A 13,052-nucleotide genomic window follows, 5' to 3' on the forward strand; every position below is an offset into this window, starting at 1 on the left:
TCTAATAAATCATAGCTTTATTGCATAGATATCAACAATTTCAAAATGAGTATCGTTTCATTGAATTAAATATCACAAAAGAATCTCTAAGAGGCCATTATGAGCTTCAGTAAATGCTCTATACCTTCTTATAGACGATTGCTTCATTCTGCTTGCATTTCTCATTTTAGATGCTAAAAATTTTAGAAACACTGTTTACATTAAACTAGGCCTCAACTGATTGCAATAGGAATTTATTTTGTATCAAATGCTGAGAATACAGAGAGTTATACCATTTTGGAATCTCAATGAAACTGGCATGTTTTTTCTTGCATTGGCTCTTAGGTAACCATATTATTTTTTACACCGCGCTAGTTTGAACTTATGAAAAAAAATTAGCAAAACGGAAAAGTTGAGTTAGATCTTTTTTTCATGAAGAACTATTCATGCCCCTCAAAAATAATGAATTACATTCGATAGATCATCTATCCAGGAATACTATCCAAAAAACAGTTTGAAAAAATTCCTTCATTTGGAGTCTTGCCTGCAAAAAGAGTGGCGAAGGGTGTAATTCTCTTGAATTTTCGAAAATCTCCAATATCTCGAAAACTAAGGCACTTTTACTAAACGTAAAATATATTTTTCTGAACCGCCATAGAGTCCTCTACCCTCTGGCTCAATATTATCCATTCATTACGCCACACCCTGTATAATTTTAGACGGTATCAAATTTGATGGCACCTCTTTTCAGTACAGATCATAAGATTTTTTTTTAATATATAAAGGTTCTCTGATAGCAAAAGCGAATGCAATCGATTCTTCATAGATTTATTGTATTATGATGACTTATTACTGGATTCGAAGTTCAATTCACAACTTTCGTCAAGAAAACAATTAAAAAGGGAATGAAGGTGAACCGAATTAAATTTGTTTCTGGAAATTTGTGGATCGATGAATCCAATCCTGGATTGTTTCAACAACCATTGCATGCTTTAAATTAAAATAGCTACAATGAATGGCTGTAGTAACACACACCTGTACCCATTCTCATGATTAGACAATTTATGGCAATAACAATAGAAAGAGATGAAGAATACAAAGGAAAGGACTGGTCTCGGAATGAGATGACGTCGTCAATTTACCTTCGAAAACGCTCATATGAGAACACTACATATCAACCCATATCGTTAAAAATGATTCTCTATTACAACAAAATCATTAATATGCATGAGGCTAAATTGTAAAACGGAATGTAAATTACTTCAGACGTAAATACGTCCCATCTGAGCACAGGACCGCAACTGGCCCCTTTTCATAATGCGAAAATGATCATCCTTCTTTCGAAATAAAATAATGAAAAGAAAGTCAGATCTTTTGTCCTACTTCAAAACATCATCACTTTAGTCCACTTCCACTACCCTACCTTTATGCACTAAAAAACTCTTGAACTAAAGCCGTGGACTAAAAACAACTCTTTGCTAAAAAGTATCTATGCATTATGAGATATTTAATTGATGTGGCCGATACTTGATGGAAATCAGTTAAACTAAAGGAACTGAGTTTAAAGAAATTCACTCCAATCATTTTTTTCTCAATCTCCCTCATCATGACCGCTTGAAACCTGTATTTTTGCATTTTTTTTGTCATATTGCGGCAGCGAAAACAATAAAAGTTGTTAAAAGTTGAATCTATTAAGAACCACCAAAACCTAGTAGTAAAAAGCTAGTAGGTATCTGCTTTTCATTGAAGGTCCTCTGCAGAGAAAGTGAATCAGCCTCTTGGTTTTAACTTTCTATGTCTCGCTCAAAATCTCATGGGAATCTTGCACACTAATCATCAATCTGATCTTTTAGACAATTAAACTGGGCGTTTCCTACCATTGTTAAGACGGAATTGCAGCTCGTTGATCTAAATATGTAATTCATTTTTATAATAAGATTATGCATCAAAAAAACCTCATTGTATGGAACATTTATGGTAGTAATGTTCTAAGAAAATCAGGTTCTTCAATGAATATTACATTATCTATTTTCTGATCACATCATGGAATGAGTAGACATTTTTATGTAATGGTTGGTCACACATGACACGAAGTTTTTTTCATTCGTGCTTATGAGTCTATCACACACTTCCTCCGTCCTACATCATTGTACATTGGGTATCTAGCGATAGCCCGTGCTCCAGTGACATTTTCCACTCTACTGTTCTAACAAAATAATTGAGAATAATCAGAAACTAGATTCAATATTTAAATACAAGTTATTCATATTCAGTCCCCAATATGAGCTGATCGACTTATTTATTCAATCCAACGATTATCAATTTCCGCTTAACCTATTAATAAATTCAGAAGAAATTGCAGAACCCTCATATTTGAAAAAGAAATATGTAATATTTTAATGACAAGTGTTAAAAGTAAAAGTAAAAATTTGTGTCAGTAGAACGTACAACTTATTGGCTGAGTCTCTTCAAAATAGATATTGAATATTCATATATTGAACTCGATGCTGCCACAAAAAAGACGTTCGCGTTTTGTGAAGACGTTTGTATTTTTATTATTACATATGTTTTATTCCCATCTATACCATCGAAAAAACTTTCCCAGATGATTCAGTACCTTGGTTCTTGACGTGATAGAATCTCTTCTACAACGGATTACATTTTCAAAAAGATATTTCAAACGACTCCAAGGAATGAGAATAGAGAAAAAAAACTGTAAGGACCATCCTACTTTTTCCCGAATCTAATGATTTGTCTGAATGCCCCAAATTTTTCTCTTATAACTTGAATTTCCGAGTGTTAGTCCTCAACATTAGAATTCCATTAAATAGCTTGTGGTGACGCATGACCAGAGAATCTGGTCTTGGCGACCTGTTTATATGGATTGTTCACTGTCTTTACACCACCCTTCGAATTGCAAAATATCATGTATATGAGAACCAAACAGGTTGACTTGCTCTGTTCTCTTAGTTTGCCTAGCACTATGTATAAATGTACAAATTGAAATATGAATTGGTCAAATGCTATGGCCGTTATAATAATCATGCGAGTATTATAGTAGCCAAACATAAATTAGTTAGAATATAATTATGAATCAGATCGAAGGCGTCAAAAAACCTGCGCCTTTCCTCTTTATTAAAAAATTATCTACTGAAATTCTTTTCTTTTTTTCATCTCAACATCGGTAAACCAAGAATTTTGATGAATTTCCATTTCTCATTATTGAAAATTGAATTAAAATCTGACAGCATGAAAGTATCCGTAATGCAATTAAAGATTAATATCCGATTCTTCTAAAACTCCATGCTCGATGCGGTATGATTTACATAATATTTTCATAATTAGGAAATAATAAAAAGTATATACTACCTGCATTTCTATTTAACGTTGACCGAAATTACATAACAAAATTTCAGATCAGACCACTCTTTCCGGACCCCTTCTCATCTCAATTCGTGTTCCACTTTCAAATGTTGATACACTCTTGCAACATCCTATCATATCATAGCCATGATGGTCAAGAGAAAATTAAAATTTTTATCATCTACATCCACTAGGATGAATGCTCATCATTCTATCTCCATTTAAGACAAATAAAAATGTGTTTCAGAAAAGTCATAGTCTGCTAGAATTTCGGTTTAACAAATACAAGTCTGACACAAATGATTAAGTTTAGGGAAATTCTTGATTACGTCAATGAATTCCACATAAAAAAGTGCGGAGATGTTATACGGAATTTTGACAATCTTGTACATTTTTCAAAATCATTGATGTTTATTCGAACTGGAGAAACGTCAACACATATTCCAACTTGTTTGGAATTCCTGGAAGCAATAAAGTCACTAGGAGCTATGTCGGCCAGTCATAAATTCATGAATCGATTGTTTTGCCTTCTACAAATCTAAAAGACTTCGAGTCCTATTATAGAGATGAAGGACATGATCTCTCAGCTCTAAATACGAGGATACGACATACGCTGCCTTAGAAGAATGACAGTGCCCACTCCCTTGTTAGGATCTTCAAGCTTTCGAACAATGCTTTTCTTAAGGAATTATTGATACTCTTTCCTGCCTGGCTTCTTTTTACAGGAGTCCAATGCTATTTATATATGAGTATTAGCCATTTCCATTTTACCAATGAAAAGAAACGGATCGGGATAGCGAATTCATCTCTTCACAGACTGAAAGTATATAGGCATGCTAGAGGTACATAGTATATCTACTTTCCAAATAACTCTTACTTATTAATTATGCTATTATTTAATCAAAGGCTGATGTAGATTATACATATAGAATGCTGATATACCTACATTTTTTCATGTTTCTGGGCAATATTCGAGGATTTGATTCGAAACGAATGATGTGACCATCGGTGCAGCGGTATAGTAAGACATAAGAAAGGAACAGGTAGGTGGTAATCACGTGAACCCCATCTATACCAAATAGATGGGTCAATTTTTGAGTCTTAATTCTTAGGAAGCCCAACATAAAGAAGATATCATCTTGACCGGCATCTAACTAACTAAGAGTTTGAAAAATAACCTCATGTCACAAAACAGTTCAAAAAGTTCAATCCCTATCTTGAAATTAATGTAAAAACCATTACAGAACTGCATATCTATGCAGTAATCGTAAAATGTGCCAACTACAAACTTATAATATATCTATGTATACAAATCTCCACACTATTGTCGAAAATTTTGAATTGGATGACAAACATGCCTACTTTTCATTTAAATTTTTTCCACAAAATGAAATTTGCATCGTCTGTTCATCCTGAACAGCCTCAAAGACAGATAAAGTTATCATGTAATGAACTCAACCCCTTCCAATAAAAAATATTACCTAAAATCTCTCTCCTCATATGAGCAGGTGCATGGAGTAGGTAATGAGTTATAAAACGATTGTGTAACTATGTTATCACATATTTCATTATTTATCTCTCAGAGGAATATTGCCTGCCTATTTACCGCTAAATTAAAATGCACGAAAATAGGTAAGATCTACCGTTATCGAGACAGCTCACAATAACATTCTAAAATATGTAAGATACGGTACCACGGACAAATATTGGTTAATCTTATGCTGTTTATGGTATAATAGTAGGTGTGAAAATTTCAATTTTGCTCACAAAGCGAGATGGGGTTCCTTATATGCGCTACTCATTGTTATTTTTCAAATATTGGTTCACGTATCAATGAAAATTCATCAGTTAAGGGGATTCAGGAACCGGCGAATATGACGTGTCTCCAGCTCTTCGAACTCACCAATAAAATAGAGACACCATGAATCTTCAACAGTCAGTCGAAAAATAAGGTGATGTGAATATCTTTGTTAATGAGCAAAGCAGGTTTTGTTCGAAAAGTAAACGTAACCAGCAGAGACGGAAAATCGGGGGAAATTGGGAAACCTTAGACTTTTGGAATTCACGTCCCTCAACACGAGAATGTAACACTCTCTGAGTCTCCACTATTATTGCGTCCTAGCATCATACATATGATGAGACCTCGATAATTCCGAAATAGTTCGAAAAGACCGCAGGGCTTCAAGGCCTTGCCCGACTTACTTCTCTCGATACATATTTTCGATCCATGGTCGAATCGAGATACGTTAACGGTTTCGCATACTGCCAATTCGAATTCCTATTCCTACTAATAAATATGAAATCGCTGGTCAGCACGATCGCGATCTTGTCATTTTGTTCTGTTTACAGAGAATAAGTTATTTTGAATTTCAATATATTTGAAGGAGTTAATTTTCATTTCTTCAACATTACTAGACATTTTTTTTTGAAATACATCGAATTCATTTTCTACAGGTAGGATATTGTCACCTAAATCCAGAAACCGAGTTGGAACTCTCATTCTCAGATTCATTCATGAGACAATAATCTCATCTCCATCCTTTTACCTTGAATGTCTTTTCCATGGTTGTGAGCTGTTTATTGTGCGCAGAGTCTTCGGTTTTTTACACTCTACCCACTTTTTCCTCCCGATCCTATCGAAAAAATGGAAAAACGGGTAATCTGTCCATTGAAAATACAGTAATTAATAAATGGAAACGTGCAGGAAATATTTCAGGGGAACAGAAACCACAGATGAGAGCACTATAAGTAACTCAGTTATTTAATCTATTACCATTTTAGATTTCGCGTAAAATGAGCGGAACCAGTTATGATAGTGGAAAAAGAAATAAAAGATGAAAAACTGGTAACGTGGGACTTCGCCTCAAGAAATGTCGGTATATTTCTCATGTTCGGATATATTATAGTAATATCATGTCAGATGGTAAGAAGACATTAATTTCGAAAATTGCTGCCATTCATTTCTTCTTCCCATTTCTTCAAAAATCAAATGTAAGATAGAAATCTTCTTCAGATACCACTCAACATTGGTAGAATTAATAAATGAAGAAAGCAATGAAGGTAGGTCGCGAGCTTTTGAGCGCTTCTTCAAATTGATAACACAGAAATGAAAACAAGGATTCCTGCACACCAATTCTTGTACATTCCAAGATTGGTCATCGCGAAACAGTGCTTCAGAAACATTGATACTGAAGAAAATTCGAATACCTAATAAATATGAAATTGTTTAAAACATTCCTCAATAAAATATTTCCCATCGCGCGCCTTCAATAAATCAATCAAGTGAAAGCTTTAAGCAAGTCCTGAGAAAATCATTTTATCATCTGATGAATCGTCTTCTTTAGCGCATTCAAACATACAAGCAATTCAGCTTTATGGTATTATCAGAAATTCTACACCTGAAGAGAGATATTTCTGATAGATTTCAATATCAAAATATCCTCGAAAATAAAAAAAAGCGATATGGCCAATAGGTACGTACTTGAATTTCAAGCCGGCGAAGGCTTGGATAAGAACTAATAGTTGAGTAACCTAGAACCTAGAATTTTCATTTCCCCGAGAATAAAATTTCCCCACTTCCTTGCAGGCATTTGTTATAATAAGGCAGCGCATAAAATACTCTATTCAGCTGGTACCTGTTCGGTCAAGGATTATATCCTTGGAATGTAGGGTTCAGCCGGTTGAGCGTATCAATTTCAAACCAACGATCGTTCGTTTTTATTCAATGAATCGCTATTGATATTACATCGATTCAATCTTATGTTATATCCTCTATATAAGATAACTGTAAGGCATGTATATGAGCTTCACACAGTATCTAATTATTGGAATATGCGAAACATTTAATTCAGTTCGAGTTCTCTCTATATCCGTAGAAGAGAGATCTCTGATCTCTCATACATATATTGTCCACACACAGTGGTTAAAATATTCATTCATGAACTGTAAATACACAGAAATTTACCAACTGTTTTATAAACTTCGGCTTCTTCAACATTGTGGGTTTAAAGATTAGAGTTTTAAAAGATTACCAGCGTTGAGAGAGGAATGTTTATAAAATCCTGTTATTGATTTTTTTTATCGACCGTTGCTTAGCCCGAGCAGGAAGTATCCTTCTCGGATACGAAAGTAGGTACCTAATCATTAGAACTAAAGGGTCGATTACAGTTGAGCGAGTTTACGAGCTTCTAGTTGACGAGCTTAGAAGGTGCTAGTAAACTAGCCCAGTGTAAACATGTTCACTAGCCAACTAGCAGGTTGAAAACTATCTCCAAGTTGAAAGCTGGACTACTTTACTCGCTAATCGCTGGCTTTTTGGATTCTAAGCTAGTTAACATAGGTGCTGCCTGCTAGTGAACTAGCTATGAGTGATATTAGTGTTCTGTGGCTATGAGTGTAATCGTCTACTATAGGTAGTTCCTGCTGTAGTGTCTACAAAATGTCGACGGAAGTAGTTCGTGTCGGAGTCAGTGGCGCATCCAGATTCTGAGTTTGGGGGGGTACTGACCTAAACTGTCTATAAGATAACGAGCGAAAGCGACGAGGTGGGGAGGGGAAACTGTTTTCTGGGGATAGACACATCGAAAAGATTTCAAAATACAATGATATCCAATATATTCATGAAAAAACAAAACAATATCGTCGATTCACCTATGAATAACAAAGAAACAACATTTAAGGCCCTAAATTCAAATCTCTCATTCAAATGCTTCGCCTTAGTACCGTAAATGAATCAATATTTTATTATATTATAGTTTTTGATGAACTCACCTCCTTTATTCCATCTATTCGCCCTAGACTCCTTGCTTGTCTCAAACCACTTTCTAACACCCCCTTCTTGCTCCTCTTCTTCCTTTCCAATAACCTTGGTTTCCTTGGGGTTATAGCCGTGTTATTATCTTCAGGATCAGAATGAACGTCTGGGCAGTGATAAGTGTACCTTCTTCTAGATGAAGGACTCGTTATCCGTGTTATTAAGTTATCGAACATTTTTCGGCGTAAGTAATTCTGTATCAGCTCATTGTTGAAAATTTAAAAAGTTTCAACTACTCCGAAATATTTTAATCGATAGAATGAGTAGAAATGATGAGAGTCCTATCACTTGTATCTGATATTTCAGTTTCAAAATATTATAAAGGAATATAATGTTGTCGCACAATACACTGGCTGGAATATCTTCAAATCACTACCGCGAACAGTTTTTCGGTAGCCCGAGCGGTAGCCTGAAATTGTTATTCCTGTTTTCATTCACAGCTTCATCTGGAAAAAGAAAGGGTACTACAATTAATTTGAATAAGACAGTTTTATTTTAGGTAAATGGCGGTAAACATTCTCACTTTCCCTGTAATATACATAAGGTGATGAATGTAAATGTTTATATGCCCTGTATAAATAAAAGAAGGTTGGGAGTTCTCACGATGAATTTCGAATTCCTTCTTCAACGTATAGAAGTATAGACCATAATAATAAATTGCATAAAATAACTCTTTTTTGCTACTTACGGATTATAAATAAGGAGATGACATATTGATAATGCCCGGCGTACCTACTAGCTTAATCTCGAAGTCGTTCGTTCTTCAATTTGAAACTAACTATTTTTACACCTAATTGCCAAATATTTCTATTTTATTTCTTGGACATTTATCCAATAGTTGGAATCGGTTTAACTAGGTATGCGTATGCAATAAAACAAATTAGAACAGCTTCCTCTTGTTGATTAATGAATAAATTAAAAACTTGAAATGAGAAAACGGGTCATTTATGAAAATGCTATGCAAAATATAGATTGAACTCTTGTGATGCAAAAATGGCTGAAGGAAAACGATAACTTTGACGCCCGACTTGGTAATCGGTGAAGGTATTAAATGATATTCAAGAATATTTATTACTCATGATTTACTCACGAAAACTGAACTAACTTCAATGGAAATCGTGAGGTATTATTCGCTTATGTGATAGAGTTATTTCCGAGAAGGTGGATTTTTCATAATTTAGAGTGCACTGAGAAAATCAACTACATTCCTACCTAACTTTGGTTTACTATTTCCAATGAAGATGAACATCCATTCAAAGTAAAATGAAAATACTGATATCCAGAACCCTTCGTCAACACGCAACGAAAAATAATCAATTCTACAGATAGAGATTGGATATCGGCAATTTTAAATAATACCTCGTAGAAATTGAACGTCAAATTCCGTCATCCTTGGAATGCTGAATTGATTCGAGTTGGGTCTGACTCACCGTTCTTGGGATTTTCAACACCTGAGATTCTTTGGAAGACGACGCGACGTTGTTGGATTCGAGAAGAGGTCTCTTCAAAAGGTCACCAATAACCAGTTCGGTCGAAAACCGACTTAATGTACGAATATTCAGCGTTAGAGTATATGGAATATAATAATATATATGTGTTTATCTAGAAAATATTTATATTGCAAAAGAATTATTTGGTATATGTTACTTCGTGTTTGGCTTTTGATTTCGAGTCTATCAGGGAACCACGTTTCTTGTTTCTATTCAGTTATGGTTAAAATTTGACAATTAAAAAATACACAAAGAGGTTCATGTGCATAATGTACGATTTTTCAAAAAATCTCTAAGCCAAATTTTCTCATTTGCAATGAAATTTTATTTGTCAAAACATGTCGCAATTCATGCCTCTCATGTTCCTCAGTACAGGAGGTCTCCCTTACTACAGCGTTTAGACTTTAGACAATGGGCCACCATTCAAACCGAATCAACGTGTAAGAAGGTTTCCAGTATATTCAAGAATCTTTCGCGTTAATCAAAGAAATCGATTATGCGGCAATCAGGTTCTGGTTCTGAGATCTTCTTTCTCACTGACGATGAACAATTTCATATTTATAATCGTCTATATCCGTTCTAGATAATAAAAAAAAAAAGCAGGAGTTACTTATCCTCTTATCCAGTCACCTTACTGATGCGGTTTGCCAAATAATAAGTAGATACATGTCATGATTAGTAATAAAAATCTGAATCTTCCGAGCGAAGAAAAGAATATGTATGAGCCTCGGTATGAGCCATTTGAAATAAAAATGAGGAAGTATCGAAACCTATTATATTTTTGATTTGCGGCATTTTTAATGCCACTTTCTGGAAATGTTATGTTATGTGTTATTACCCACTTGCCCGCACTAATTTCAGTTTTGAAAGTATCACTTTCCTTTACCGCTCTAGTGCGGATACTGAAATGAGTGTTGAAAAATGGGTAAAAAAATGCAATGTCGCAGAAATAATAATGTTCCAAACTCATGCGTAATGTGACTTCCTCGCCATTGACCGCAACTCACAGGGGACTCATTGTAGATTAGCAGCACCAAAGGGAAGGGTGTTACTTGCAAGCACCGTAACCTTAAAGACTTATTGTGTTATCCATATGATCAAAGCTATTATACTCGTTAGATCATGAAACAGAACAATAACCCTCAAAAATGATGTCCTAAATCAGTGTCATCTTCTTCATTAATAAATGCCTCAAAACTAACTATGCGGTTAGTTCTATCCGTTACTGCGTAGTCTTCTCATATCCCTAAGAAAGATGTGTAGGCGATTCCTAAGTGAAGCGGAATGAAGAGTTGCGTGTCATATCTCGAACTGCCTGACCTGCCTGCCTGGGCCGGTACCTACATTCCCTGTACAGCCGATGTCGATGTAGCCGCCGGCTGGGCAAGTGAACAAGCCACATTTGTATGTGTAAAGACACTGACTATCAAAGAATTTAATAGTCAGTGGCGTGTCCAGAAACTGGTCGATAATATCTCACAGATCAAATTGACACGCTGCTGCAATTGATGCGTGTGTCTAGAAAACCTGAAAAAACAGTAGCGCCAAAAGCTCTTATTTACTCTGATAGACAGGCTGCTCCTAAGGTAGAGATCCATTCAGACAATAATTTTCGCAGTCAAAGACAAACCTCAGATATGATACACAGTAGGGAGCTGCTTAAGAAGCTTTTATCAAAAACCCTCTCAAAGCTGAGCACATAGCAAAGTAAATCAGTCACACTGGTATCTAATGGCCAGTCACTATAATCACACGATGGTTGTCTCAGGATGAACCATTATGCAGAATATGCAAAAAGGAGAAAGTAACCGCCTCCCATATCATCTTCAAGTGTGATATGTTACATCCATATCCTGATGGCGGTATAATAACCCTTACATACCTAATCAGAAGGTGAAATAACCCCAAGCGGGACATATAGATCATAAGGTATAAGGTATACAGTATTTGAGCCGCTGTGTTTTCCAGGCGAGTAACAAACCTGCCCTTCCATTTGGCACTGGGAATTATTAATTCATTTCTACAATGTACATGTAATTCCTCTTGAAAATAAATAAAAAATGCATAAATAAACCAGATGGGATTGGACTATAGAAACACTCTTCAGAGATTCTGTTGTTTTTACCTACATAACAGTCCATAAGTTGTTATGTCATTGTTCCTGTATAAGCTTCTACAGGATTACCTGTAATTATAGGTGAAACATGCATGATAACATGATAATGCAGACGGTCGGTGAGGATCATGTCTGCCCATGAAAAGGTCGATGCTTTCATATTCAGCTTCAATTAGTTTTCCCGCTTTGCCTGATTATTGGCCAACCAAGAGTAGTACCCAAAATGAATATTTTTGAGGTCTTTGATGCACGAACTGAAGTTGACCAGTTATACCCATTATTCTGAATACCAACAGAACTCCATAAAGGCACTCATTAGCTTGCTGGCATTGAATTCACGCTTCTCAATCTTATCAACTTGTTAAAAATGTTGCGTTGACCGACCTAGCTACAGTTCCTAATACCTAGGTATGCAGCAGACTATAAACAGTATACTAATCGTCTTAATTAATACTCTTATATCGAATCAATCAGACTGATGGGAGCTCATAATTGATAATATAACCCCCCCCAATTATATCCACACGCCCTCGGTCTCGAAAAATATGTACGTACCATGATAAAATCTCAAAGCATCTATGCTCTTATTTTAGCTTCGTATTTGAGTTGGCATTCGTGATTCTATCAAACCTACTATCAAATAGTATAAACATCAACTCTTTGATTCTATTGAGTCTTGTCGACACCCCCACCCCGCTCTTGCCAGCAATCCTCAGCTGTTACCGCTAGAATATTAGAATCATATCAGTTCTTGCAACTCCATAAAAATATGAAACAAGAAACAAGGATTGATAAATACAGAAAAACGTAGGTATACTAATCATGTATGGTGTATTAGTATATTGTATGTATACATAAATATGTGAATAAATTGTGTTATTGAACGAACTTTTCAGCTAATGGGCGAGTTGATTAATTTGATGATTATTACGTTCTTTTTTACCTTTTGCTTCAAGAACAGTGAAATTCCTTTATGATACACATAAGCAAGTTTTCAATCCAATCCAAAAAATGAGTTAAGGTTTAAATCCTAATATCAGCACTGAAGAGTCGTAAAAAACACTGAATTCTGATTCCGGGCTAACCTTAATGGACATACCCGAAGCACAGTACACAACATGCAATTGTTCTTTCGAATAAATGGTACAGAATGTGTCGCGCACGCATCTCTCACTTTACTAAGCAATTGGTGATTCGAACAGGCAGGAAAGCAGGTAGCAAAGAACAGATGACAAGTGAGTTGCGGATACTAAGAAAAGCGCAAGCGCATTCGTGGTCACATTGAAATAAT

General features: G+C 35.3%; 1 protein-coding gene across 2 annotated transcripts in view; it reads right to left on the reverse strand.

Annotated features, from left to right (window-relative positions):
* LOC123316725 (rho GTPase-activating protein 20-like) overlaps positions 1 to 12,965 on the reverse strand; it is a 31,854-nt gene extending 18,889 nt beyond the window's left edge. Inside the window, exons 1-2 of one of the 2 annotated variants that reach the window (XM_044902932.1) lie at positions 12,705 to 12,965; positions 8,113 to 8,601 (exon numbers count right to left, since the gene is read on the reverse strand). In XM_044902932.1, the coding sequence (XP_044758867.1) occupies positions 8,113 to 8,331 (219 nt within the window). In that variant the 5' untranslated portion in view covers positions 8,332 to 8,601; positions 12,705 to 12,965. Of the gene's footprint in view, positions 1 to 8,112; positions 8,602 to 12,704 lie in introns of those variants that run through there. The other variant, XM_044902936.1, reaches the window with a different exon arrangement.
* Between the last annotated feature and the right edge of the window lie 87 nt (positions 12,966 to 13,052).

The sequence above is a fragment of the Coccinella septempunctata genome, chromosome 7 (genome assembly GCF_907165205.1).
Source record: "Coccinella septempunctata chromosome 7, icCocSept1.1, whole genome shotgun sequence".
In the NCBI taxonomy this organism is placed as follows: Eukaryota; Metazoa; Arthropoda; class Insecta; order Coleoptera; family Coccinellidae; genus Coccinella; species Coccinella septempunctata.